The sequence below is a fragment of the Papaver somniferum genome, unplaced genomic scaffold (genome assembly GCF_003573695.1).
Source record: "Papaver somniferum cultivar HN1 unplaced genomic scaffold, ASM357369v1 unplaced-scaffold_31, whole genome shotgun sequence".
Taxonomy (NCBI): Eukaryota; Viridiplantae; Streptophyta; class Magnoliopsida; order Ranunculales; family Papaveraceae; genus Papaver; species Papaver somniferum.
The window spans coordinates 929,184-952,990 of record NW_020642151.1 but is presented as its reverse complement, the minus strand read 5'-3'; the positions used below and the strand labels follow the sequence as shown (position 1 = coordinate 952,990).

General features: G+C 36.2%; 2 protein-coding genes across 2 annotated transcripts; one reads left to right on the top strand and one right to left on the bottom strand.

Moving 5' to 3' along the window:
• The first annotated feature begins 17,026 nt into the window (after positions 1 to 17,026).
• Positions 17,027 to 18,244, top strand: LOC113341805 (caffeic acid 3-O-methyltransferase-like). The gene is made up of 2 exons (XM_026586552.1): positions 17,027 to 17,463; positions 17,563 to 18,244. Exons 1-2 carry the CDS (start codon positions 17,027 to 17,029, stop codon positions 18,242 to 18,244), a joined length of 1,119 nt encoding a protein of 372 aa, XP_026442337.1.
• A 436-nt stretch (positions 18,245 to 18,680) lies between these two features.
• On the bottom strand, positions 18,681 to 20,105 carry LOC113341731 (peroxidase 57-like). Its single transcript, XM_026586491.1, has 4 exons — positions 19,872 to 20,105; positions 19,607 to 19,786; positions 19,355 to 19,514; positions 18,681 to 19,266 (listed from the first exon to the last, which is right to left on the bottom strand). The coding sequence occupies exons 1-4, from the start codon at positions 20,079 to 20,081 to the stop codon at positions 18,845 to 18,847; spliced, it is 972 nt and encodes a 323-aa protein (XP_026442276.1). The 5' UTR covers positions 20,082 to 20,105; the 3' UTR covers positions 18,681 to 18,844.
• Positions 20,106 to 23,807: the final 3,702 nt, after the last annotated feature.

The window sequence follows — 23,807 nt, the reverse complement described above, 5'->3', positions numbered from 1 at the left end:
AAGCTTCTTAAATTTGTTACTAACCAAATAATCTGTGAGGTGAAACATGAATTTCGCACGCAGACTAGCAACCGGGATAACTTTGTTGCGACAAAAGTGCTAAAAAACCCTGCACCAACACAAAATCAGGCTTTGATATATGGAAGCAGTATCAGGCACCGATACAATAAGAGAAGTAATGAGTTGCAGTCATGTCCGCCAATACAATGTAATGACATTCTTAGAATCAACAGAAAATTTGGGTATACCATATGGACTACATATATACATATGGAAGTCGCTGGACATCACCAGTGATCACATAAACCTAATGAAATACCAATCCCACTTACTGAGACCTTACAAAATTCCATGAAAGCCAAGTTAAAATGCATACTGCATCTCCTAAGAATGACTAGAAACTACAGGGTCTTTGATGGGCCTAACGCCTTGGTAAAAAATGAACAGATATGAGAACAAAATGCGAGACCAAAAACATTACGGTAATGATGATGCAAAGTTGGATCCATAAGAAAAGAAAAAGAGGAGCAATAACAGGGTGACTATTGTTACCTTGTTAGATTCCACATGATGAATGTTGGTTAAACTTCAACATAGAAGTCACTAACAAGCTGGTTAGGACAAGATTAGGAAATTGATGTAATCCTAAGGGAATTAGAAGTCATCTAGTTCTAAGAAAAGGAAAGACATGTAATAAGGTAATAGGACTAGGAAAAGGAATTCATAGTTCTATATATATATGATCACCAAAGTTGTGGTTGATCATAGGAGCAAGATTAGAGCTTGTGTTTAGTTTTGAGAGATTTTCTAAACATCAATAAAGAGAGTTGTCTTTATATAAGCTAAGTTTATCTTGCAGTTGCCATTAATTGGTATCAGAGCTTGTTTCTGAGCCATGGAAAACGAAACCACCATTGTGAGTGCAAAACAGTTCACGCCACCATCAATACAAGTTCCAATCCTCAACGCCACAAACTACACAGTATGGGCCATGAGAATGAAGGTACTGATGAAAATCTACAAAGTTTGGGAAAAAATTGATCCTGGTACATTGGACCCAGACAAAAACAATGTTGCCATTGGATTACTCTTTCAAGTAATACCAGAATGTCTTGTTCTACAAGTTGGTGAACAGGAAACTTCAAAGAAAATTTGGAATGCAATAAAGGCACGTAATCTCGGAGCTGATCGAGTTAAAGAAGCCCGTCTGCAAACCTTAATGTCTGAATTTGAAAGAGTGAAGATGAAAGACACTGATACTATTGATAGCTTTGCAGGAAAGCTATCAGAGATAGCCTCAAAAGCTGCGTCACTTGGACAATCCATTGATGAAGATAAACTGGTAAAGAAGTTTCTCAATAGTTTACCAAGATCTAAGTATATTCATATCATAGCTTCTCTCGAACAAGTCTTAGATTTAAAGAAGACTAGCTATGAAGATATAATTGGAAGATTGAAAGCATATGAAGAAACAATCCTTGATGAAGAAAACAATGGAGAAACTCAAGGAAAACTCTTGTACACAAACTCTTACCAACAAAACTCTGCGACAAGAGGAAGAGGTCGTGGAAGAGGTGGTAGAGGAAACAGAGGCCGAGGAAGGGGAGGAAGGTTTAACGCACAAGATAGAACAACAAGTCAGAATGATCAAAACCAAGGGAAAGAAAAGAAGGATAGATCAAACATTATTTGTTACAACTGTGATAAAACAGGACACTTCTCCTATGTATGCGCTGAAAGAATACAAAAGATGGAAGAAGCAAACAAGAATGAAACAAGGGAAGCAGATACAGCTCTTTTCATGCACGAAGTTGTATTCTTAAACGAAGGGAAACTAATACCAAAGAACTACGAATCAAAGGATGGAGAAGAAGGAATATGGTATTTAGATAATGGAGCCAGCAATCACATGACTGGTAAGAGACAATACTTTTCTGAATTCAATGAGAAAATCAAAGGAAAAGCGAAGTTTGGGGATGGATCTTCTGTAGAAATTGAAGGGAAAGGATCAATTCTATTTCAGAGAAAGACCGGAGAACATAAGCTTGTCACAAACATCTACTTCATCCCAAACTTACAAAGCAACATTCTAAGTTTAGGAAAAGCTACAGAAGTTGGATGTGATGTTAGAATGCGACAAGAATATCTAACAGTTCATGACCCAAGTGGAAGACTTTTAGTTAGAGTCTCACGCTCCCAGAATAGACTCTACAAGATAAGTCTCATGATTGGAAGACCATTGTGTCTGAATATGAGACTGGAAGATCAGACATGGAAGTGGCACGCAAGGTTAGGACACATAAGTTTCAGTACCTTAAAAACTATGTCTCAGAACAAGATGGTTCGAGGGCTACCACAGATAAACGATGAATCCAGGATCTATGAATCATGTTTAGTTGGGAAACAAACGCGTCAAGGTTTTCCAAAAGAAACAACATTCAGAGTGGTAGTAAGTCGCGACGTGGTGTTTGATGAGATCGATGAAATAACTCAACCCATTCCACTGCGAAAATCAACAAGACAGATACAAAAGCCACAGTATCTGGAGGATTATGTTCTTCAAGCTGCAGAAGAATGTGAGATTATGTTATTTTCTGTTAATGATGAACCAAGGAATTTTCAGGAAGCAAAGGTCTCGACTAAATGGACACAAGCATGTAGAAAAGAAATTATTTCGATCAACAGAAACAAGACTTGGTTTCTAGTTGATAAGCCAGGTGAGGTAAAAGTGATTGGTCTTAAGTGGATCTTCAAAATAAAACGGAATGCTGATGGTACTGTCAATAAATACAAAGCAAGACTTGTAGCTAAGGGATACGTTCAAGAATCAGGCATAGACTTTGATGAAGTTTTCGCTCCAGTTGCTATACTAGAGACAATTCGTCTCTTAATAGCAGAAGCAGCATCAAACTCATGGGAAATTCACCACTTAGACGTTAAGACAGCATTCTTACATGGTGGATTGCGAGAAGATGTGTATGTTGAACAACCAGAAGGTTTTGAAGTAAAAAGACAAGAGCATAAGGTTTATAAGTTATCAAAAGATCTATATGGTCTAAGACAAGCTCCTCGAACCTGGAATACAAAGTTAGATCAAATCTTAAGAGAAATCAGATTTGTTAAGTGCTCTAAAGAAACATCAGTACACAGAAGAGAAGAAAAGGGAACGCTTCTTGTGATTGCAGTCTATGTTGATGATCTACTTTTGACTGGCAACTCCCTTAAGGTGATCAATGAGTTCAATAAAGATATGTCATCTAAGTTTTAGATGTCAGACCTCGGAAAACTCACTTATTACCTTGGCATAGAAGTCCATCAAGGAGTAGATGGGATTCAGATTAAACAAGAAGCTTATGCAAGGAGAATTCTGAAAGAAGCAGGACTTGAAACTTGTAATCCAACTAAGGTACCAATGGAGTTTGGACTTAAAGTTTCAAAGGCACAAGAAGAAGCTGAGATTGATCCAACGAGTTATATAAGAAATGTTGGATGCCTTAGATACTTGTTACACACAAGACCAGACTTGGCTTTCTCTGTGGGAGTAGCAAGCCGTTATATGCAGAGTCCACGCAAATCTCATGGTGATGTAATAAAGCAGATATTGAGATATCTAAGAGGAACAATCAGCTGTGGATTGAAGTATGGTCGAGGAGGATCAAGAGGAATTGTTGGGTATGGTGACAACAGTCATAATATTGACCAAGATGATGGAAAAGGTACAACTGGTCATATATTTTATCTAGGTGAAGCACCTATTACATGGTGTTCACAGAAGCAAGACACTGTAGCCCTCTCATCCTGTGAAGCTGAGTTCATGGCCGCAACAGAAGCAGCTAAACAATCAATATGGCTTCAAGAACTGTTTGGTGAAATCAAAGGAAGAGAACCTGAAAAAGTTATCATCAAGATTGATAATAAGTCTGCAATTGCACTCACTAAAAATCCAGTGTTTCTTGGGAAGACGAAACACATTCACAAAAGGTATCATTTCATACGAGAATGTATCGAGAAGGAGATCATCAACGTTGAACACATACCAGGAACTGAGCAGAAAGCAGATATATTGACAAAGGCATTAACTCGGATCAAGTTTGAAGAAATGAGACAATTGATTGGAGTACAAGATATGTCACGGGTAAGGTTGAAGCTTAACGGGGAGAATGTTGGTTAAACTTCAACATAGAAGTCACTAACAAGCTGGTTAGGACAAGATTAGGAAATTGATGTAATCCTAAGGGAATTAGAAGTCATCTAGTTCTAAGAAAAGGAAAGACATGTAATAAGGTAATAGGACTAGGAAAAGGAATTCATAGTTCTATATATATATGATCACCAAAGTTGTGGTTGATCATATGAGCAAGATTAGAGCTTGTTTTTAGTTTTGAGAGATTTTCTAAACATCAATAAAGAGAGTTGTCTTTATATAAGCTAAGTTTATCTTGCAGTTGCCATTAATTGGTATCAGAGCTTGTTTCTGAGCCATGGAAAACGAATCCACCATTGTGGGTGCAAAACAGTTCACGCCACCATCAATACAAGTTCCAATCCTCAACGCCACAAACTACACAGTATGGGCCATGAGAATGAAGGTACTGATGAAAATCTACAAAGTTTGGGAAAAAATTGATCCTGGTACATTGGACCAAGACAAAAACAATGTTGCCATTGGATTACTCTTTCAAGTAATACCAGAATGTCTTGTTCTACAAGTTGGTGAACAGGAAACTTCAAAGAAAATTTGGGATGCAATAAAGGCACGTAATCTCGGAGCTGATCGAGTTAAAGAAGCCCGTCTGCAAACCTTAATGTCTGAATTTGAAAGAGTGAAGATGAAAGACACTGATACTATTGATAGCTTGGCGAATGAGAAAGCTTCTTCAAAGTCTAAAGGAAAGGACAAGACAGTTTCCTCCAATTCCTCTACAAAGAGATCTTCCAAGAAAAGGAAGGCGTCTTCTCCCGCTCCTTCTGAATCACCCACTCATATTTGTGATTCTCTTCCTCTTTACGACTCTGCCTCAACATCTGCTTTGGAAGATTTGTCAAGCATTTGTTCTGATCCCATTACTACTATTGGTGATGAACCTATAACTCGCACATGTAATGCGATTGTTAAAATCAGTAATGCTCCTTCTTTGAGCCACGACTCTCTCCATGGTGTATCTTCTGTTGTAGGCCCGAGTTTTCAGTTTGCCCTTGGATTGCTGGTGAGTGTCTCTTCTGCGTTTATTTTCGCAAGAATTTTATGATTTCTCACTTTTTTTCCTGTTCTGTATTGCCATAGAATTCCCGTGTATCTTACGCGGTCATCAATGACTTGCATAGGAAGGTTCGACATCTTGAAGTTGAGAATCAAAAAGTGAGCGATGAGCTTTGCACTTATAAGAACAAGGTGGTTGGTCTTCGTTAGAGGAAGAATCAACTAGTGAGTACGTGTTTTTTTATTTCTTCTCCTTTTGATTTTTTCGCACTGCGTCTAACTTCTTTTAATTGCTCGTGTTCGCAGAAATTTACAATTTGACTGACGAGGCGTCTAATCTTCCTGATAACGAAGAGATTCTTCTTGAACATCTTAATCTTTTTTTGAATAATTTCCAAAATGATGGTCTTGAGAATCTTAGTTTCGATGAGATTTGCTCGAAGTATAGAATTATTAATAAAAATCATAGGTCCATGCTTTCTGTAAACAACAGTTTTCAGCGTCACATCCACGGAGACAAGGAGACAATATCAACTTTGGAAGCGAAAAAGAACGCTCTTATTACGGAGAAAGATAAGGCTATTATTAATGGTGTTGAAGCTTTGAAAAAGTTTCATGAAGTTCAACTCCAAATTCAAGTGGAAAAAGATCAGGATATAAGCGAAAAGAACGCTCTTCTCGCACGGGAGAATGAGATTCGCTCTCGTCTTCTTATAGATAATGATGATGAGTTTGAACGGGGCTAAATTCGATTTAAGTACAAGTGATAGCCTAGAGACTGATCATGATGAATTGGTTATGATTATTATTTCTGAAAAAGAAGGTTGTTTATAGTTCTATACTGTTTTATTTGTGCGTTTTTTTCTGCATTTTTCGCTCGCTTGTGACTCTAATCTTTTTATTTCTTTCAGCTACTGAGAATAAGTATCTTGAGTATATTGAAAACTTGAAGAAGGAGCTTTCCAATAGAAATGGTAAATGCCGCAGGCTTAAGAAAAAGATGGTGACTATTGTGTCCAATTTAACTAAGGATGCAGTTCGTATTCGTGATGCGGCCATTAAGGAAGTCTGTTCTGATAATGAAGATAACTCTGAAATTTCTGATAGTGAAACAGAGTACGAAGAAGCTGGAGATGAAGATAATGAGGATTCTGGAGCTGAAGAAAGAGGTGAAGATGATATGGGCGGGAAATAGCCTCATTTTCTGAAGTCTATTTTTATTTTTATTTTTCCGATTGTAAAGCCCTACTCTTTGTATCATGTTCTCCTTTTCCATCCTTTGTATATTGGTTTCCTTCTAACTTTTAAGATTTGAATGTATATTCTTCTTCTTCAATATATAATCCTCTTTCTGCTACCATTCTCGCGTACTTTGGTCATACAATTTTTCTTCAATAATAGCATGTAATGTATAACATGTGTGTGAGTCTATCATATGGGGACGAAAAACACTTCTTTATATGCTTGCATTCCCATTCTTGCATTTATTATTAGCCACAATATGATTGATTCAGTCAGATGTTGTATGTTTAGCATATCTGAATTATTTTTATCCTTATATGTTTTCTTCCTCAGCTATATCTTGTGCGAATATTTTCGCGTATGTGCATTCTTAATTTTATATTTGTTTTCTGCCTCAACTATATCTTGTGCGAATATTTTCACGTTTGTGCATTCTTAACTTTATATTTGTTTTCTGCCTCAACTATATCTTCTTTCTTTCCTGCAAAATAATATTGATCTTAATTTTGATTTTGTTTTTCTCATTAGGTCTTATTGTGCATCCCTAAGTAGAGGTCTTATTTTTCCTTAAGATGTCATTTGTTCTTGTGCGACGAAATCGCAGGAAGTCTTTACACTTTCATGTAATGACCCATTGATCTCTCCTTATCATTTCTTGTATTATTGCCTCTGCAGGATATATTGTCGCGCAAATACGACAGGCTTATGCTCTCCTTTGAGTCATAGCCCCATGATATTTACGTCTTTTGACACAATTCATCTCCCTAATGGAGGGTGTCGTTCTTATATTCCCCCTGACTGCCCCTTCAAGGAAGCTTACCCCTACCGGGTTAGGGTGAGGTCTTCCCATCCGGTGATGCAAAAATCAGTTGTTTTTGCGGCCTCTTATCCCTCTGACAATATGACTTGTAGTTACGAGATCGCACCCTAAGTGGGGTTTCTTGAGGACCGAGTGCATCATAGTCAGGACATGTCAAGAGCGGCCAGGTATGCTCCAGACACCCCAGGCACTCTTGACTCAACTGCGCCCTGATCGAGTTTCTGCACTCCTTAGTAGAGATCTTCTTACCTTAGTCTTTCAACTAAGGCGCTCTATTAGATGGGCTTTCATTTCACCCCAAATCTCCATGACTCAGATTCCAGGGTCGGTGTAGCTTTCATCTGAGTCATACTAATTTCCCATGGTTTTCCCCAATTATGACGTGCGTTAGGTCTTATTTTTTCCTCTTGCTATTGTGCGAACTAGGGTGAATGCCACAATTGGATGTCTAACCTCCATTGTAAGAGGTTTTTCTTATGATGCCTTTTTTGTTAAGGTCTTATTATAAGGTCTTATTTTCGCCTTTCTGTAATGTTTGATGTATATAAAGAAAAATATCTCATTTTCATTCATATGCTTGATTAGTACAACCCTGATGTCTTCTTTCTTCATTTATTCACTTACATTGTAATTACTTCTTAGAAAATTCTACATCTGAGAATCTAGGATGATTTGCTTGCTTCTTTCGCCTTTTGCGCTTCATTGAGTTCGCATACACTTTCAAATATACTTTCTCGCACATTTGATATTTCTTCTGTCGTGCTATTATTATCGCATGGATCATACTTCTTCAAATATTTTTGATTCCAAATTTCTCCAATTTGTGTTTCTTCAATATTCTCTACTAATTCATACAGTCCATTACCAATAGCTTTCTTGATGAAGAGTGGTCCAACCCATGCATCTTTTGGCTCTCATTTTCCATTTTTCTGGAAAGGTGGTTCTTGTCTCAACACCATCTCTCCTATCTGGAATTCATTCTTTCTGACGTATTTTTTATTTTCATGTGCGAAAGTTGTCGTCTTGATTGAAGTCTTGTCGATTCTGCTACTCTTGTTCACAACATCAACCATTAATCTCTCCCCGTGCTTTCCCTCTTGTATTTATTTCTTCCAGTTTCTTCGCTTACTCGCGCGTTCTTCACATTTGTCAACATCCATATCATGGCAAGTTTTTCCTTCATTTGGATCTCCTCTTATTACTCCAACACCCTGCGGCAAAGAGAATTTGATGCACTGATGGAAAGTTGAGGCGAATCCAAGGATGTTGTGTAACCATGGTTTTCCAATCAATGCATTGTTTGGGGACTCTACATCGACTACGCATAATTCTATCTCTGTTGTTTTATTTTTAAGTGGGATTCGCATCATTATCTCTCCCTTTAGCTTGTTTGCAGATCCATTGAAGCCATATATCTTATAAGTTGGTGGGATGAGTTCATCATCTCTTTCTCCCATAGTCTTGTAGGTGTGATAAAACAGTATATCAACTGAAATGCCTGGATCTATCAGTATTCTATTTATATCCCATCTATCTGCGTCATCCCCGCCTTCTTCATTTGTCTTTGCTTTTGGGTTGATTTTCATCTTGACCACTAATGGGCTCTCATGCGGTTCTCCACCTCCAGGTACTTCTTCCGTGTTAAATGAAATTGGTTGCCTCTGCCAATCCTTCAATGGTGATATCTTCGCGAGGTTGAGTATCTCTTTTCCGTCATTGTCTCTTGCGTAAACTCTACTTAATACATTATCGTGAAAATCTTATATGCTCTTTTAGATGAATGTATTATGGAGTTACAATATAAATTCTTTTCTTTCGCTCCCACTTCGATCAAGTATGTTGGTTTTCCAACTTCTATTCCTGTTGTCTGCCCTTCTGGTGGTGGTGGTGGTAAATTTTGTTGTTGCTGCACTAGGAAGTGGTTTAACTTCCCTTGATCTATCATTCTTAGTATGATTTTTTGTATATTTCTGCATTTGTTGGTAGTGTGACCGTGAAAGCGATGATAAGCACAAAATTATTTACTCCTTCTTCCTGATGGAGGTTCATGACCCATATTAGGTGTTCTGGTATGTCCTCCATTAATATTATCGCCTCCCAGATCTTATCTATTGCACTATTTAGGTGCAACATCTTGATATCCTCCCATACTGTTTTACTTCCTCCTGGGCCTTGATTATGGTATCTCTTTTGCCCTCCATATCCTTCTGCTTGGTTATTAAGCCTTTGGATCTTGTTATTTCCAGCATTGTTGTTGTATTGCCTCTCTCTACCTTTTCTTTCGTACATCTCTTGATCCCTGCTTCCCATGGCTACTAGCTTTTGGTTATCTTCCATCATCATCTTTTCTTGGTTCCCTTCAGATGTGTTTGCAACTGTGTTTGTTATCTTTGGTAATATACTTGCGTTCCCCTCTTTTGCATTTGTCTCAACAGGATAAGATTCCATTTCTCTCTGCTTTTCTTCAAGAGTGATGAATTCTTCTTGGTACTCGCGTAGTTCTGTCATGGATATGGTATCTTTGATTCTGAATATCTGCGTATACAACAAGTCTGTTGGAAATAGTATGTTAATAAAAGCTAGTATGAGATCTTTATCCTCTACTCTTCCGGCCATTTCACTACACATAGTTCTCCAACGTGTGGTTAAGCTTCGCAAGCTCTCATTGGTTCTTCTTCGCAGGCTAAACACCTTCTCTATTCCCGGACGTAGCACGTTGTTGCTGATGTGTGCTCCCAAGAATATAGTTTGTAGATGATTGAATGATCTTATTGTTCCCATGGGTAAGCTTTCGAACCACTTCAAAGCTTCTCCTGTTACACTGGCAGGAAAGTATTTGCATAATACTACATCATTACCTTCCCACTGCAATAAGGATCTGTTGTAAAATTTTAGGTGTTGTACTGCACACGTGGTTCCATCGAATATATTGGTGAACACTGGTAGAACAAATTTAGTTGGTATCCCTTTTATTTGGATGCTCCTTGAGAATTATGTTTTTCCCGCTTCTTTTATAGCTTCATCCAATTGTCGCCTACCTCCATTTCTTTGCGTTGTCATCATTGCTCTTACTTCTGTTAATTCTCTTAAGATTTGTTCACTCATGATTTGATCTGTATCTTGTTGCATGGGCCTTTTTAACCTTGCTTGTCTTACTCGGTTGTCATGCCTGTTTTGACGCATTGCCTCTTGCACTTCGCACTCTTCAGCTTCTTCTATTTTTCTTTTTCACCTTTCTCTTTCATTCCTTGCATTGTTCTGTGCGTCATTGTATCTTTCAACTTCATGGAGATTTCTTAACATTTCTCTTCCATGTAATATCATTCTTTCTTGTTCTTCATCAGTTTCATCATCCTGGTCATGATGTATGCGATGACGTTCACCTCGTTGCTAATGTCTATTAGCTTTGTGATCTTATCCCATGCAGTAGTTTTCACCTTGTTGTACATATCTATCATCATTTGGTTGTTACTCTATGAATTTACCATCTCGATGTCCTTGTATATTGTCATCTACCTGATTATGTTCAATCATGTTGTTATCTAAAAGCTGCTCTTGTCTGGTATCTCTGCGGTTGGATCTGCTACGTCTTGACGTGATCCCACTTGTTCTAGATCTTGAGCTTGTACGCGTTTTAATTTGTGACCTTTGCTCTTGTAATCTGATATTCTCTTCTCTTAACTCATTGTTCTGACGCGTCAAATTTGCACGTATTTATTCTTCTCTTCTTCTTTCTGTGACTAACCTTTGTCAGAGATCCTCTATGGTCATATTCTCTTCATCATCTATTATTGGTCCTCCATCTCCAGTTCTTTGCTCATCTTCTTATGTTGAATTTGTATTTGCAGTATGAACATTTACTTTGTCATAGTCAATAGTGTTATTCTGCACTTGTTCATGATGAATCTGAGTCTGGACTTGATTTCCTCGATTGTTTCTTCCCCCATTCTTGATGATTCAGCAACTTCACCTCTTCTTCTCCCAGCTATTCTTTAGCTTCTCCTAATTGCTACCGCTTGTTCTATTGTAGATGCTAGTCTCGCCATTTGTTTTTCTGTGACCGATTTTCTCTTTACGAAAGAAAAGGTACTTTCTAAGGAATTGGAATCTTTACTGAGAAGATTGTTTTTCTGAGATGAAACCTTTTGTTGAAACTTTTAGATATAAATTTCCAAAACTCTCAAAGACTATGGATGTAGCGATGAAAGAACATGGATAATTTTGAATTTTTTTTAAAGAAATTCACCAATAGGTTATATCATTCCGAGATGATTTCTAGCGCCAAAATATAGTTGCAGGAAATCCCACAACTACACCCTTAGTAAAATCTATAGAACAATCTATGAAATCATCACAAGAATCTCAAGAACTTTATAAAAATCTTAAGATGAATACAATGATATGAGAAAATCCTAACTTGGAAAGGAAATAATATTTCTCTCTCCTAAATTTCTTGTCTAGGCTCTCTAAAAAGACCTCTCCCTTTATAGTGGCGCTCGGCGCCTTATATAGGAGTTTACATAGTGGATGACAGCTAATAAAGCCCCTTATTTCGCATCTGACGCGCATCAATGTCGCACGGGGTTTTACCATTGCCGCACGATTTCTATACTGTCGCGTAGATCTTCACATATTATTCGTGACTAGATGACGTAATCTGGCTCGTCATCTTGAATATGTTGTATGCGGTCGTATTCGCTTATCACTTAAGGAGTTATTTCGCATACTAAACAAGTGTGCGGTATTTTGTACCCACGGTAGGCTAGTCGATATCTCACTACCTATATACAAAGGAGGTCAGGGTTCAATTTCCCCCTATGGATGGGGTAGGAGGTTGGGAAAAGCGACCATATACCAGCTTAACTAGTTGGGTTTACAGTTGGAAGGTATATAGATCAAGTGGTGTATTATGGAAAGCAACCACGTACCAGCTCATGATTAAAGAAATTAAGGTGGAATCCGTTTGTATAAGTGCATTTGAATCCATTTGTACAGTGCAACCAACCAAATATCCAACAAGTATGGACGTTCGGGCAATAAATTCTGTCTGGAATAAGAATCGCTTTATGTTAGACTTTCATGCCATGTTCTTTCCATTTTAACAAGTCTTGTTGGATTTATTTCGTTTCTGTTTTAATCTATACAAATTCACAATATTGGGTCTTATATCTCGTAAATTTGGTTCATTTTATATTGTTTCCTATCTAAATCTACTAGTTTCTTCAACAATTCTTTATTCGGAAAATTGGTCATTTGTACAAATATTTTTAAAACGTGGTTCCAATGGACGAGTAAAAATTAGTACGGGTGAAATGGACACAAAAAAAAAACACAGCAAGAATGAAACAGAATTCATCCTTGCTTAAACTTAAAAAAGAGCGAGGATGAAACTGGATGCATCCTATGTAAATTAAAAATAAGAAAAAGTATTTGAAAATGGGTAGGATGAAACTGTTTACATCGTGACTATTTTTACATTCTCGTCCATTTGAACAGTATCAAATTTTATATGTCTTTTCACCCAAAAATTATTGATTTTGGTCTATTTAACCAATTTGATGTTCTCTATTTAGGGTATTTCATAAGAACATCTCCAACTAGAGAATGTAATGTTCCGATTTTAAAGGACTAGGTTATTTTTCATGAAAAATCAGCTCCAACGACAATTTAAAGAGAAAATGTAACGCTTATGTGGCAAGCGGTTGAGTTTACATCCTCTAGCTTATCCTCTTCTCTGGTTTCAGAGAATCTCGTAGACGATTTAAACAAGCAAATATTCCATAATATTTAGGAAAACAAAATTCTGAGCCTATCAATATATGACACCTATAATACTACTTCTTCACATCATTACATGGTTGAAGATGATTATCCGAAACTTCCTAAAATTAAGGAAATTTTCAGTAAAAAGTGAACAAATTCACCGTCCTAATATAAAGGACACGGATGTCCCATTGCATCTGCTCTAAAGTTCGTATCTACGTAAAGTGAATAAGTCACATTCCATAAAGTTACAATCCACATCTTGTGTAGCAGTTCTATATCGAGGAAGTCAATTAATTGTTTTGTGGCTATCCTTTTTATGTGCCCCTTCTTCTTTGCACTCCTACAACCTGATCAAGTGAAGAAAATGAAACCATCGCTGATCAGAAATTATAGGTAATGACTAATGAGTTTGGAATTTGGAATTTGGAACTTTTACACATAAGAGTTTTATCCTCATCACATGCAGTAGAGGCGACAGAGTCATCACATGCAGTAGAGGATAAAGGGAGACATATATATATACACAAAAGAGGAAATTAGGCACCGGCCAAAGAAAAATAATATTTTCATTGTCAGGTCCACAATTAATTTTTAGTTCCGTGACACCCATAATTATACGAAATTATTAAAAATGTCTACACGACGAATTATGCATCCGTGTGAAGAGTTATACATCAGGGGTATAAATGGCAACGCAATTTGGATATAACATATATAAAAATCCGCGCTTTGGAATTTTACAAATTTTATATCGTTGGAAATCTTTTTAAGAGAGCTACGCAACGAGTACAAATAAGAATATCAAATTTTTGTTTTTCACAAAAAAATCGGAGGTGATCATCATTTTAGGCAAAATTTTCGAAAACTTGATACATAACCATTACAGCCACGAAAAAAGATGCACAACACATTCCGCAGACGCATAACGAATTATGCAACCATTTTCTCGCATGCATAACAAATTATGCATCTGGATAACAAAGTTATGAATCTATAACAAGTTATGTAACCATTGTTTTGGTTGATTTTAGTGCGTACATAAAAAAATTGATGCATAACGCAGTATGCGTCCATATTTATGGATGCATATCAGGTTATGCATCTATTTTCTCGATGCATAAAAGATTGTGCAACAATTTTCTCGATGCATAATGTATTATGCAGCCATATTTTGGATGCATATCAGGTTATGCATCCATTTTCCTGACTGCATAACAAGTTATGCATCTGTAATAAGTTATGGAGCCACTGTTTTGGTTGATTTTAGTGGATAGAGAAAAAATTGATGCATTATGCAGTCATATTTTAGGATGCATATCAGGTTATGCATCCATTTTCTCGATGCATAAAAGATTATGCAACAATTTTTTATTTCACTGCTAATAAAAAAAATGTCGGATAATGCGTTATGCATCCAATTTCTCAACTGCATAACAGATTATGCACACATTTTTGTAGGTGCATGACAGGTTATTGCAATCATTTTTCGTTATAATTGGCAAGCAAACTAGACAGCAGAAAGAAAAAGAAAAAAAAACAGCCAGACAATTTGCGATTTAAAATGATCTCCCAAACAAGAAGGTAATGATACTTCTGGGTATGGTATAATACCCACTGGGAGTTGGTTTCTTTCCTCCAGTAACCTGTAAATCATCAATACTGATATTTGTCCGAAGACTCGCACAAAAATCACTGGAACTCCGGCCATGTGTCTGTATAGAGTTTGGTGGAGAAGGGTAGTGTTTCTGGTCAAAATGACATTGAAAAATATGTAAGAGTATAGCATCAAAATGCAGCATTCAAATAAGAAGAGCTGAATTCTGATCTCCCATTGTTAGGGTTGGGCATAAAGATAACTAGACTCAAAATATCAATGCGCAGCACAATTTTACAAGTCTGATGAATGTATTACTGTTTATCTCCCTCATTTATCCATATTGCGGCGTTGGTAGTGACGTTGAAAGTAGCAACTCCCAAAATGTAACTTCTCCTGATGAACGTCTTGGTCTAGGTATATCTCTTGAATTTGTTACTTCTGCGGCTACATATTATTACAGTTCAAAACAGAGCAAGAACAACAGTTAGAATAGTATTTAGAAGTCGGATACTCTAGATTTTTCCTAGTTAGTTATCAAGCAAGTGATGTTTGCTCGAACAAATTGATTTATTCATGTGCGCATGTATATTATTCAGATGTATTCATGCTTACATTCAAATGTTTCCCAGGAATTATCCCAAGGAGGTGCCGTGGATGTGTTCGCATACAACATAAGACTCGGTGCCTATAAAACCTCCAATTTCATCGATGTAATCATGTAATGTTGTATCTATTTCTCAATTGAAAAATTCCATTTACCCGTGCTTGAATCAAATGAGAACTCCACAGGGCACGAACACTGAACTCACATCTGTTTTAGAACCTAGCTTCACTGCTGCCAATTGATTCTTCTCTAGTACTACCAATCAAGGCCATGGATGAACCTCATGAGAGAAAGTAATGAAAATTCCATTTCAGTTTGAGACTGATTCGGTCTCTCAATTCTCCGCTCAAAAATCGGCCTCTCTTTATCTCTGTTCGTGTCTCTGCTCAAAGCACAAATCGAAAACCTAAAAAGCGTAAGAGAGAAATTGAAATCGAACTAAACCTCAAAAAGAAAGATCGAAGGTGAAATCAATCTGCAATACACATGTTTTCAATTTTGAAGGACATCTCCGCTCGTCTCGTCTTCTTTGATAAAAGTTAAAAAAAAAATTTAGAAATTATGGGTTTGGGGCTAAGTTTTTCTTTAAAAACGGGTGCGAGTGTGAATTTTTTTGACAGTGGGTTCCTCAGCGTAAAAAATCTTTAAAATGGGTTTAACTGTAGTTTTCACTATACAAAACTAGTCATAATAATCCAAGTTGACCAAACTTGTGGTACAAAAACCCCATTCAAATGTTGGGATTCATTAAAACTCCATCTTAAACTAAATTGATACAAAAACCCCAAATTTTAAAAAATTGATACAAAAATTCAAAATTTCAAAATTGGTTTCATCAAATTTTATGATGAAACCAAAAATTGGTTTCGTCAAATTCTATGAGGTTTCATCAAAATTTTGTTTTTTTGGGTTTTTGTGTTACTTTTGTTTTGGCGGGTTTTTTGTGGATGGATAGTGAGACCTTTGGGGTTTAACTCGCGGACCGATATATATATGAGGAAGGATCCGTACACTTTTATTCACACATTATCCCGCATATTAGGCGTGATTTTTGTGAATAAAAATCAGGATTTGAAGATAATAATTTGGGGATATATTCCTCTTACAAAGCTTTACTTGCCTACCATAAAAATGAGTACATTCCGAAATATTAAACTTCACAATCTATTGGTTTTAATTTCAATAGCAGAAAATCCGGTAATTTTCGACGGCTCAATTTCAAAGTAGTAGATGACGGTGTTATGTGTCTCGAAATAAGCTCGTTTTCGGTAGGAACATAGAGCTTTGTAAGAGAAACATATCCCAAAATCTTAACTCCAAATCAGTTACGATTTTGTTTTTATTCGCAAAAAAAAAAAAGTCCAACATATGAGACAATGTGAGAATAAAAATGTGAGGGGATCCTTCATTTATATGTATATATACACCAAATAATGGACAAAAGTGCAGGTATAAAAAACAGGTTTTTAAAAATATGCTCACTCTTCACCTGCTTTCTAACATTGAATGCAAGAATAGAAAACATTGTTTTCCTTTTTATGGCTATGCATCAAAGAAAAAAATATAGTTGGTACGTAGATGCAGGTATAACTAGACAAGCAAAAGAAAAGAGAAACAAAGGGATTGGGTAGGTAAAGAAATAGACAAGGATTAGAGAAACAAGATGAAAAAAACATATTTAAATATCACTTTCCTCCTCACCCCTTGAACTCACAAATGTTCTACTTCTTCTAATTCCATTTTAGATATACCAAATAACTCATACTTGAATCAATGAAGCAGCTATTATCATTCAAAATGGGCTCACTCCATCACAGCAACGATAAAAGTGCTTCCGAAGAACAATCAAAAGAGAAAGAAGAACAAGCATGTATGTATGCATTACAACTAGCTGGTGCTTCAGTACCAGTAATGGTATTAAGAGCTGCAATTGAAATGGATGTTCTTGAGATAATAGCAAGAGCTGGTCCAGGTTCGGAACTTAGTGCTGCTTATATTGCATCACAGATTCTCAATGTTACAAACAAAAATGCAAGTGTTATACTTGACCGTATGTTGAGATTATTGGCTAGTTATAAGATTCTTACTTGTTCTGACAGAATTCTTGATGATGGGACAACTGAGAGAGTCTATGGTCTTGAACTTGTTTGTAAGTTTCTTGTAAAGGATGAAGATGGTGTTTCAATGGCTCCTCTGCTTTTAATGAACCAAGATAAGGTCTTACTGGAGAGCTGGTAAGTACCTTTCGATCACAATTTGTATTCATAGAATCCTAATATCATGCATATATTAACTTAATAACTAATTCTGAGACCTTATTTCTATGTGTTCAGGTTCCATTTGAAGGACGCGGTTGTTACGGGTGGTATCCCATTTAACTTGGCATACGGCATGAACGCATTTGAATACCATGCAAAAGATGCACGATTTAAAACGGTGTTCAACAAAGGAATGTCCGATCACACTAGAATATTCATGAAGAAAATTTTAGAAACATACAAAGGTTTCGAAGGTATAAATTCAATCGTAGATGTTGGTGGAGGTGTTGGTGTCAGCCTAGACATGATTCTTACCAAGTACCCATCCATGAAAGGCATTAACTTCGACTTACCTCACGTTATCAAGGACGCACCAACTTATGAAACCGCGGTGGAACATGTTGGAGGTGATATGTTTGTCAGTGTTCCTAAAGGAACTGATGCTGTATTCATGAAATGGATTCTTCATGACTGGAGTGATGAGTTTTGCACAAAAGTCTTGAAGAATATTCATGAAGCTTTACCTGAACATGGTAAATTGATACTAGTGGAATGCATTGTTCCTTCAACAGTTGAACCAACTCTTGAAGCAATAAGTGTTTACCATGTTGATAACATGATGATGGCTTATAATCCTGGTGGTAAAGAGAGAACAAAGAAAGAATATGATGATTTAGCTAAAGCTACTGGATTTTCTGGTGTTAAGCTTATCTGTTCTGCTTACAACACTTGGATTATGGAGTGCCACAAGAACTAATAGTTCCTTAATTAATTACTACCTCCGTATGTATTCAGTGTTTGTGCCTCTTTCCATGATCATTTTATTTTGTAAATTTTGCTTTTCCTATTTCTAGTTTTGTTGTATCTATTTCATCTTACACTTTTTTATGTATGATCAATATAATAAAAATGTTTGTATGATCAATGTAATAAAAATGTCTGGCTTGTTTATGTTAGTTTAGTTGATGTGTGCCTTTATGAATATCACAACCAAACAAACTTCAAGTCTTCAAATTTTTTATGGGTGACCTTACAATCCAAAGCCATAAAAGGGGTGTTTTCCGGTCACAAATTAAGAACCAGAAAACAAAGAAGAAAAATAACATATCACATTAACTTTACGGCAAAAGATGAACGTAACTTCAATACAAAATCCATTAATCAAGAAGGCTTATTCATACAAAGATTTGAGATAAATCCCAACATAAAATCTGAAATTCAATTAGAAATCAAATAGACAAATAAACAATCAAACAAAAGTATATAGATAATTAACCATCATGCATGTGTTATACAAATCACATGTTGTTGAGTTTTATGATTAATTATTTTTTTAATTAAATTATCACGATGAATATTAGTTCCGGGCACGACAGTTTCTTCGAATTTCTCCGATCTTTCCATTCCTGTGAGTAATAACATCAAGGTTTCCCATTTTGATCAAGGCTGTAGCAAATTGAGTTTGGAAAAGTGGTTCATCGTTTGCGAATAATCTAATTTTATTACGAGTTTCAGGGTGGGACGCCATGGCTTGATCGATTTCCAAAATTCCATTTCCACCTCCTAATTGATTGTAAAAACCATTGTCCACGACAAAAGAACTACCAGGGGTTTGATCCAGGTTGATCGTGCGGTCGGATCCTCCTCGAGGACACGTTCCTCTCAATCTATTAAGTAGATTGGCATTCATGGATGGATCAGGTCTACCAGAACTTTTGAAATCGAAGAGCCGGTCTCTGATAAATGCACAATGTGTTACCCCAACGGTATGCCCCCCACCTAAAACAAAACACCAACAGCAGGAAACGTTAGACGACACAAAATGCTAAACGAGTCAAAGATATAATACAGAAAACGAGTAACCTACCGATGAGAAGAACCATTTCTTTGGTAGTGAAACCCTTGTCGGCAAAGAAAACAATGGAATCAGCGACTGAAATTGAAGGACCTGGGAGGCTGACACTGCTAGCTTGGGATACTAATCCATCTCTCCGTCCTGTTCGTACTCTGTAATTTATCCCTTGAGCCTGCACGGTATAAAAAAAAAACAATATCAGAATAATGCCGACGGTGCACATAACTAGGTACTTGGTGGAATTGATCAATATATATTACGTACCAATGAGACGGCATCTCTAGTACAAATGGCGATGATATCCGCACAGGAGACGACTCTTGGGCAAGCTCTCTCAACTGCAGCCTTAGCTTCATCGATAAGGTCATAGCCTCTAACACTAAAGTTTGGAGCCGATGTTTTCTCACTTGAAGGGCCATCTAACAGTAGGGACGCATCACATCCCTTCATTCAAACACAAAATGTTTATCAATAATATGCAAGTTTGGACTTCAAATATACATAGTCGAATTTTGGAACACGTACACACCGTTACAAAACAATCATGGAAATGCATTCGGAGGAGTGCAGCAACAATAGTACGGTCACTTGCCAACCTTTGGCGGACAACATTTCTGATGATGGCTTCTACATCCTGGTTTCCACACTTTCCAACGTAAAAACCTGTTTGCAAGACGCCATAACAGTTTGTCAAGCTAACTAAAACCAGAAGAAATACAGCAACTCCAAAATTCTTCATTTAAGGATTTTGATTTGAGTTTGATGAAAAATGTTTTCGAATGACAATCAAATGCAAATATCTCTTCTCTATTTATATACATACACGAAAAGAAAAAGCCCACTCGAAAGATAATGGTTTGCACGACACCGCCTTGTCTACAAAGACCTGTTCATTACATAGTTTTTAAACTAATGATTGAGTTGGTCAATTTATCACGATTCATGATGACTCGTGAGTTAGACTTTTCATCTATCACATTCACATGACTTTTAGTATGATTTTCCAAAAAAAGAAGACATCAGACAAATATATTTGAGTTACAAAATATGTTTGAGGGGATCCACTAACAAGTACCCATGTGTCATCCATATCTTATCTGGATAAATAAAACATAAAATTATGCATCTACAAGTTAATCCTTTCAATGTCGAGAATCATCGAGTGGCCTCAATTAAGGGTAAGCATTTTATCCGTAATTCGCGGATTTAACCGGGACCAATCGTATTTTGGGGATGGATGCCCAAACCGTTCGCTAATGGATTGGACACGGATGAGATTTGTGAAATCCAACGGATTACGGATTGAGTCCGGATGTAATTTTGCCGTTGAACATCCATATCCGTTAGATTAAAGACATTTATATAGTTTCTATAAAATATATAGATAGTTTGGAATTTTTAAGGTGTTTGCTTGGAGTGTTGTCCATGGCACTTCTATATTTATATGCGTATATATAAAGAATATGTAGGTTCTATAAGAAGTCATATATATTGGTTTTATTTTTTATTATAAATTTTAACTAACACAAATTCATTGAATTATCCGCACCCAATTCGTTCATCCGTGCATCCATTGGATGCAAATCCGTTGGATGTTGGATTGGATGCAGATGCCAAATTCGATATCTGTAGTGAATTGGATTAGATGCAGATGAGGTAAAAACCGGTCCATATCGGCCCATACTTACCCCTAGGCCTCATACTCCCACCCACGAAAGAGGCAGGGGTTCCATCCTTGATCTTGTAATTGCTATTACTAGTAGTATTTAAGAGAACACTAACTACCTATATATTAACCCATCATAGTATAGTATTTTGGAGACCACTAACTAACCAAGTCCTAACCCATCAAGAAAAAACAAAAAACAAAAAAAACTCTTTCGGTGTTAAATTTTTGGCATCTTAAGGAATGAAAAACGAAAAAAAGAAGAGGATGTATGTAGATGTTGCAACTATCGCATTGTGGTAAAGTCATTAGATGAAAATACCGATAGCATGATCAATTCAAAACTTATCGGTACCGAAATGAGGGTAGTTGTCACTTTTCTTTGTCTAGGGAAATAGAAATAAGGATTATATTTCACTAATTATTATACTGGGATAGCCAAACTGGAGGATAAGGCTAATTACTATATTTGGCTATTGGATTAGCAAAAAAACGTTGCAGATTACACAAAAAGCGTTGGCAATTCTTTAACACTACTTTTATTTCTAGATATATCTCACATTCCAACTAGTAGTGAGATAGTTTCGCTGATTTATTTTTTGTTCCGACGGTTGAGATGGTTGCGCTGTTCCATTCAAAGCAACCTAATTTTACTTTTCGTTATTCCATTCAGCAAGTCTACTTTTCGTTGTTCCATTCATCGCACCTAAATACTAGAATAGAACTGTCATAGGACTTAATTAGGAAACAATACATAAGTGACAGAAAAACCTAGAGAGAGACTATTAGCCGAGGTTGTAACATAACACAAGCAAAAATCATCAAAAAAGACTATAAGGATTCTTCTTTCTTTTTCTAGCTAGCAGGCATATTCTCTTTAAAGAGGTAATTTTTCGGAAAGAAAATGTCAACCTCTATATCTAGATAAATTTTCATGGCCCTTTTAAATTTGAGAAATGTTCCACTTGAAATTAAATGGAAAAGTAGTCGGCTTTGAGTTGTTTCATCGCATTCTCCTAAAGTCAATGATAGTATTATTATTATTAGATTACTTTCAACAAAAAAAAAACTATTATTATTAGAGTGAATCTCATATCCATGGCCTGTAATATCTCTTACAACATGTTTGGTTCAAGGAATTGAATTCTTGATAATCCAATTCCGGGGAATAAGACCAATTCCTTGAACCAAACAATCCAAATCAACTTTATGTAATTGAGAATTTTGATTCCTAGGAATCCAATTCCCTCCAAAATAATAGATTTCCGTTGCACTGGTCTAGTAGTGCAATGGAATTGGATTCTAGAGTAAAAACAAAAATAATTGGATTACCTCAACCAAACGCTAATTTTTGAATTTCAATTTGATTCCCTGGAATTCAATTTCAGGATTTTGATTACCCCATAATTGAATTCCTAGGAATCCAATTCTTCTAACCAAATAAGGTGTTAATGCAATAATGTATTTCTTGGGTGAGGCTTTATACTCTCCTGCTTTAATCATGAATGTTCTTACTTCTACTTAAGGTGAGCATGTTTTGGATCAGTGCGGTTTTCGAGTCATCCGCATTAATCCAATTTATGTTGGATTTCAACACGGGACGCATTGGATGCAATATCTTTCCTTCTTTAAAATGCTAAGTCATATGAGCTCCCACGTCGCACGGTGAATTTTACATCCCTCTGAAATTAAATTAGATAAAAGCTTTGAACTAGAACAATTCTGGAGACGACAAGTGGCGAGACTCTATTGGTCGGGGCATTAAAAATTCAATAACAGTCTGTTTACACCCAGTATTTAACCGGACGTTTGTAACACCGTTAAACAAAAGGTGGGTGTACGACACTTACGTAGAGGTTTACAGCTAATAAATTTTTACACTTGATTTACACCGAAAACTTAACTAGACGTTACTAACGCCAGTTAGGTAGACAATACATCCGTGAAAAACCTTTAATTTCTGTGAAAAACCCTAGAACTTTCTGTTTTCTCCGCCTGTCTCTTTTCTCTTCTTTCTTCTTCGTTCAAAATTGAACAAAAGAGAAACTCAAATACCAAAATCAGTAATCAGTTCAATACTTAGGGTTTCAATTGAAAAGTTCTCTTCTTTCTTCGTCGTCTCTAAATCGAACAAACAAAACCTCAAAATCAATAATCGTTTTCTCTTATTTCTTCGTCGTCCATAAATCGAACAACACACGAAACCTCAAAATCAAAATCAGTTCAATACATAGAGCTTCAATTAAAATCTTGGTTTAAATATTTTACACCCAACCTAAATTTAATACTTTGGGTTTCAATTGAAAACTCGGTAACCCTGTTTGTGGAAATTCCAGTGGCTTGAGGATTTGTTCTATTTTGTAAAAGGTTGGAAAAATTATTTGGATCTCTTATTTTTGTGATTCAGTGACATTTTTTTGATGTTAGCTCACTGTTTAGTTGATTGTTAAGAGAGGCAGAGAACATATCGCCTGATCGTAATATTAGTTATGGGTAAAATCATTTAGTTTATACTTGGATTTTTAGTCTTAATTCTTTTATGCCATCAATTTTGGATTTTTAGTCTTAATTCTGTGTTTTAATATATTTTGATTGTTCGATGAAATTATATATACAATTTTGCATTCTGTTTAGATTTTGATTTTATTCCAAATTTAATATTAAACACCTTAGTATATCAACATTATTTTAAATTTATCACCTGCTTCAATTTTGTATTTTGGTGTTAATATGGAGCAACTATTTTTGCTATATGGACCTCCCGGTTGTGGTAAAACTCTAACTGCTAAGGATATAACA